The following is a 6,324-nucleotide window of genomic DNA, read 5'->3' as shown; positions in this document are numbered from 1 at the left end:
GTTCCACCATCCATTTTAGAAGAACATAAACACTCACCTGAGCACAGGTGTTAGCTCAACAGACTGAATGACTGAAATATTTCACACTAGTTGGTTTTAAGGCATAAGTATGCGTGTGAACACTATCTGTTTTGTGTACATGTCGACAGGTGGACATTTTTGCAACTAACAGGTGTGTTTATAACATTTGAGTGTGTGTGTGGACAGGCTCCGCCCTCTTTTTTTTTGTTTTTTTTTTTTTTTCATTTGAACCTTACCATAATGATTAACAACCAGTAAACTTGCTGCTTTATGCTGCTTCATGGTCTTATCCCCCTTCCCCTCCTATTATCACCCCCTACCCCCCCTCTCTCTAACGTCCCTCTCTCTTCTTCCCCTCTTTCCTTTTCCGTCCGGTCCAACACCAAAGATTTTCAGACATGTTTGAAATTAATAAAGTTTGGCCTCAATTACAAAAGGGGTTTATTCAGACATACCTTTGGTTTGTCTGAAGATTAATAACCCCTCTTGTTAAAGTAAAATATGTCCAACCCAAGAGGCCCTCAGCTCTCATCTGTCTGCCTAGCTGTTGGACAGGACAAGTTAAAAAAAAAAAAAAAAAAAAAAAAAAAAAAAAAGAACACACAAACTCCACACAGAAAGAACCCAGCCGGGATTTGAACTTTTCTCACTTTTTCCACGTATATTCATGTATGACCAATGTTCAAATATGCAAGATGAACAAAATCTATGTAGTGTCTGTGTGACACGGCCGTTAGATACAGTCTTCACACATCTTCAGGGCATCATCTTGAAACCCCTCGCTAACATTAACTGGCTGTCAGTCGGACTGACGGCTTCGGTTTAACAGGAGATGACAACGTGACATCCGGCCGTCCAGCTTTCTGCCGACTGACTATAATTTGACGTAAAATCAAACACTGTTGAGCTTAAATGTCACCTTCATGAGAGCCATGGTCAATAACCTGCAAAAAAAAAAAAACTGAAATCACAGATAAATGAACAGACGGATGTTTTTTTTTTATTTCCTGTTTTTTCCAGATTTCTTTATTTTACTGAATCAACATTTGACTTAGTAATGACACAGTTTTATTGACTGATAAGAACACAAATAGCTATCTACAATGACAATGAGTCCTCTAAGCTCACAACAGTTATACCTTTTTTGTTTTAACAAAAAATACATACAGTAAACATGCCATTTGATCAAAATATCTTTACACAAAATGTACATTTCTATACAACAGTAGTCAGTTACACATGTCTACAAGTCCCATGTTTCTTTGCTTAAGCCTGCAATGATTTCACCGAACCGTCAGCACAGAGTTTTATAACAAAAGTCATTAAAAACAAATGTGAAAAAGATTATTTACAGAGCAAAAACAAAGGAGGTGATGAGCCAGAAATGTTTCAACGTGACCCAGAGAGGTTACCACAGTTAGAGGCTGTTTTTAGTCTGTTATGATTTTTGCAAAACGCATACAAGACTGTTCAATAAATAACAGGTAACCAGCATAAAAAAGTAAACGGGCGGCGGAGCGTTGTCTCCTTTTGCCAGGTTTCTGGTTCCAAAAACCATCACTAGATGTCATTTGACATTGTCATTGTTCACCAGACCCCTTAAAATTAGATGAAGGCAGTTTTTTCTGTTTATGTTAGTTTTTTTTCATTGCCAGGTTTGTTAAATGCAGTTATGCGAGTTTAATTTTTCCTCCCAGAGATCCTCTGTCCAATCATGAGTCCAATCTCATCTTAAAGATTATAAAACCACATAATGCTAATATTTAACATTAAATGCAATCAGGAGCTTTCTAAAGGTGAGGAATTAAACCGTTTTCTAATAAATTAAAAATATTACCAATGAGAAGGAATGAAAAAAATAACATTTTTGATTGTAAGTGGTGGTAAAAATTCAATATTTTTCATCAAAATTATTTTCTTTTATATAATAGTGAGAAATGAGGTTGGCAGCCTCTTCCAGCGTTATAATAAAATCACTTTCCAGCAGAAAAATCCAACTGGCAAAACAAAGGTGGAGTGAACCTAAGTGGAATTATTAACAGCTTGCTGAAATCCACTTTTTCTTACATGATTTAATCAGTCACAATTTATTTATAATCTTGCTAATTAAAATCATTTGGCTGGTGATATATTTACAAGGAGAAAAATCCTTGTTTTTTTTTTTACCATGGAACCTCGACCCAATTGGAAAAACTAAAATATTTTACAGTTTTATTGTTGCTGTTCTTGATTATTTAATCATCATATGCATGGATAATTGGTTTAAGTCCACATAAATTGCAAATGATAGAAGTGTTTTTCTTCCGTCTGAAGGAAAGAACCCAGCATGGACCTCTGCTCCAGCACAGGTCCATGCTGGGGTAAGCGGGGGTGGGTGGGGCACTGGTCCCTGGCAGCATTGGCTCCTGCCTCCCCAGCTCCTCACTGCTTTAGGAACTTGGCAGGAGTTGGAATTGATGATGGAACAGCCCAGCGGGGCATCAGTGTGATAAACAGTGGGATTAGGTTATGCTCACAGCTAATGCCTACCGTTTCAATCCAGACCTGACGGCAGTGATGCTCCATTGCAAATCACACAGCCGTTGCCAAAACGTCCCACTATATTTGTTCGGATCAGCAAAATGAAAGGTTTGAATGAAAAACACTTTGGAAATTACAGCGCAAGCAGTTTTCATGAAAGCAGCAACATTTTTATGTATTTTTTATATTTACCCATTTACACAACAAAAAACATCCTTGACTCCCTCAGTTCATCTGATGTTCTCAGCATGGAAATGGTCCTCCAAGAAGATTCGGGCTACGCTTTAGGAGAAGTCGGGCCAATGCATTAAAAATGGTCTTGCATCTATTTACCTCACACTCGGCTCGTGCTCAGAGTTGGGAATCAAAACATGACTCGCAGTCCTGCTGAATGGGTGTCTCGATCCCCCACACATCTTCTCCGCTCCTCAAAAGTGATGATGAATTCTTATACTGTCAACCAGGAGAGTCTGCTTCTTCACACTGACCAGATAAAGAAGAGAGCACATATTATGACAGGCTCTCCTCCAGACTGTTGGTGCTTCTGTGAATCTGATGAGGAGTAGGCAGCTTTAATACCCGTCTATTTAAGTCGCCTTGGAAATATTCTAGAAATGTTTCCAGATACTGCTGTTTCCTTCTAATTCCCGATGGACATGAAACCGAAAACTGAGGCTCTTTTCACTGAGATTTTCACGGCTGCGTGTGCAACATCCTTTTTAACCATCGTTCTGCACCACAATGTTGATGATTCTTCAATAGCAGAGGCTTTAAACATCGCTCACTCCATCTGTCCATTTTCCAATCCTTCTGTTCTAAATTAATCAGAAATCACCCGCCTACGGTGGCCCTGAAGTTCAAATCACATGAAAAAAAACGCTCAATGCAAACAACTAGTGATAAAGTAAATAAATCATTAAAATAACAATAATTGTTAGAAATAATGAAAAAATTCCTGAAACTGAATCGTAATTCCAAAGAAACCAAAATGCTACCAAGAAAAAAAAAAAAAAATTGGAAATAAAAATTAATTTCCATTTATCAAAAAAAAGGAATTATAAAAAATTAAACAAAAAAAAACAAGACCCCGGTAAAGATAGGTATTATGGGACGCCACTGAAGTTTTTTCCCTTTTTCAACATGAACGTATTTCCCGTGGGGATACCTTCAAACGGAAGGAATTTTATTCTAAAGGGACTTCAGCAAGCTTTTTGAGTTTTAACTGTATTATAATGTTCTTCTTCTTCTTTCTCTTTCGGCTTTTCCTATCAGGGGTCGCCACAGCGAATCATCGTTTTCCACCTCACTCTATCATGGACATCTTCTATATTAACTGTATAATAATACATGTATAATAACTGTATTATAATGTTCATTACTCACAAAAAGTGGTATTTTGATGCATTCCTTCTTTTCCTAAAAAACCTGCTCTCTGAGCACCAGCCCCTCCCAATCCAAGAACATGATTGGGTCCTCACACTGTGACGTCACAAAGTGAGAACCGCCCCTTTCAGGAAGAGTCTGCACTGTCAGCCCCGCCCCCAGGCTAACACACACGCCCACTTTCTCCACGGAGCAAGCGGTGATCGGCTCAACACTTTTATTTTGTATGCACAATATTCACACCCATCTTTGCAAAAGTTCGGATGTTGTTTGTTTGTGTACGAGAAACACAAACACGCTGGCGAGGCTGACTCTAGGATGACGTCACGCACCCATGAGGAGCAAAAGGCGGGGCCTCAGAGATCGAGTCGTCTCACTTCTGGGTAGGAAAATGAAATGTAAAAATCACTCAGGCATGATAAAGGCCCTTTATGCTTCTGGTCACGCCCACTGCAAAGGTTCGGGGATTGATCAATCAACTATGGACCACAGTTCTGTTGCATCCTTCTGTTTTCCCTTTTCTTCACAACTCAAACATCAGCATCCAACCAGTGATGTCCCATAAAAACTACCTTTTCTGTTTGGTGCTTTGTTTAATTTTTTTAACATTTCCTTTTGAATTTCTGACAATTACTCTTGCCTTTAAAAAAAACAGCATTTCTTTTTTTTTGTGGAATTTTGTTTTGATTTCTAAAATGTAAATTGTTGTTCTATTGATTGTCGTCGTGATCTTTAAAATGTTTTAGCGTTGAGAGATTTGTTGATGTGATTTTAAAGTCTAAATCAGTTTCCCCTAACTCCCTGGGCCTCAGGCAACTTCCTGCAGAGGATAACCTGCAAAGATGACCTACATTTTTTTTTCCCTTTTCATTTCTAATCTGATTCTGAAGGAAATTTTATTTTGGAAAATGACCGGATTCTCTTCACTGCAGCTGACTTAATCTTGAAGCATGTCAAGTCACTCAAGCACGTGTCAAATAAACATCTGCTTCTTTCTTAAAGCAGATAGTAAAGTTAGTAAGGCTGCATTTAACAGACAAAAACCAGGAGTCTTTACTCCAAAAATAGACATACGGTTGTGCCCACAGATCATACTAGTGATGCATAATATTCATCAACTGGCTGCCTCATGTTCCAAGGATGCTGCTGTTCAAACAGGGGATTTTTGTTTATTATTATACATTTTATTGACGTTTTGTTGTATGCGTCCGTCGCACCTCAAAAGTCGGACGAGGCTGAAGTTGGCGTCTACTTTTTTAGCTTTCACTTTTTCACTAAGTTGTGGGCTAAGAGAACATCTAGATCACATTTTATTGGATCCACACATGGAAGACCTAAAATTTAAAGCAGCTGCTATTTTACAGAGAATGTAGTTTCACTGGAAGCTAAAAGATCGGACGTCCACTTCAGCCTCGTACAGGTCGGTCAATGAAAATATTTTCAGACAGGTGGGGGATCACTGATCTAAATCATCAAAAGCACTTTTTTTTTTAAATTTTCCTCAGCAGAGAGCTAAAGGATGTTTTCCAACGTTGCAACAAAAGGTTTACCACTCATAAAGACGATTAAATACCCCGCTATGAAGAGCCAGTCAGCGCCATGCAAATGATGTCAGTGCTGCCTCATTACCCACACTGGGGTGGGGGTTGGAGGCGGGAAGCCCTTTACCTTAGGTCTCCCAATTAATACCCCCTTTCTCCAGATTCAATTATATGAATGTTGTTTAGGGGCAGTTCTGGCCCATTGAAACGCCATTAAAGCTCCCTCAGCCAAATTCTGCATTAGCCGCCCTTCAGTGAAGTTGGTATTCCAAATGTCACGGAGCTTATGACTTCAGAGAGATGATTTACGGATGTTTTGAGATGTTCTGCAGAAGCATCTTAAAAATGCTCTTATGGATACTTTGAGAAGCGAATCCACGGCTCACCTCATCTCAGTTGTCAATATCCGAAACGTGGTTCTCTATCTGAAAAAGAAAGAGGCAGGAAGTGAGCCGACAGCTTGGGTTGGAACATTTTAAAGGTCACTCATGAGTTATGAGGAACAAAAAGAAGCTTTTCCAACATGAAGTGCAGACGTTGTGGTCCATTACCATAAACTGTGATAAACATGACCTTCAAAACACAAACATTCACCGATGTGTTGCTGAAAAATAACCTGAACCTTTAGTGTGAACAAAGATTTCACCGGGGACAGAGAGGCTGCAGCGTGTTAAACAAAGCCAGGGCGAGGCCGCGGCTACACGGATGAAATGAAAGTCACTAATGCGAGGAATTGAGCTCCGACTACGAATAGTCACTTAAAAAAAAGTTAGTCTAAAGCTTAAAATATTCTGATTTTTTAAATAAGGTGGTGTAAAAATATTAGATGAGTTTAGAGTAAAATGTAAAGGAAAATATT

The 6,324-nt window shown here is 38.9% G+C and overlaps 1 protein-coding gene across 3 annotated transcripts in view; it reads right to left on the bottom strand.

Moving 5' to 3' along the window:
• Positions 1 to 1,008: 1,008 nt before the first annotated feature.
• Positions 1,009 to 6,324, bottom strand: part of LOC101169395 (RALY RNA binding protein like) — a 105,228-nt gene continuing 99,912 nt past the window's right edge. For all 3 annotated transcript variants that reach the window (XM_023950099.1, XM_023950100.1, XM_023950101.1), the window contains 2 exons: positions 5,852 to 5,890; positions 1,009 to 3,024 (listed from right to left, as the gene is read on the bottom strand). In XM_023950099.1, coding sequence (XP_023805867.1) covers positions 5,858 to 5,890 — 33 coding nt within the window. In that variant the 3' untranslated portion in view covers positions 1,009 to 3,024; positions 5,852 to 5,857. The remainder of the gene's footprint in view (positions 3,025 to 5,851; positions 5,891 to 6,324) is intronic.

The sequence above is a fragment of the Oryzias latipes genome, chromosome 20, assembly GCF_002234675.1.
Source record: "Oryzias latipes chromosome 20, ASM223467v1".
In the NCBI taxonomy this organism is placed as follows: Eukaryota; Metazoa; Chordata; class Actinopteri; order Beloniformes; family Adrianichthyidae; genus Oryzias; species Oryzias latipes.
The sequence above is the reverse complement of the archived record's forward strand: the minus strand, read 5'-3'. Positions and strand labels throughout refer to the sequence as shown.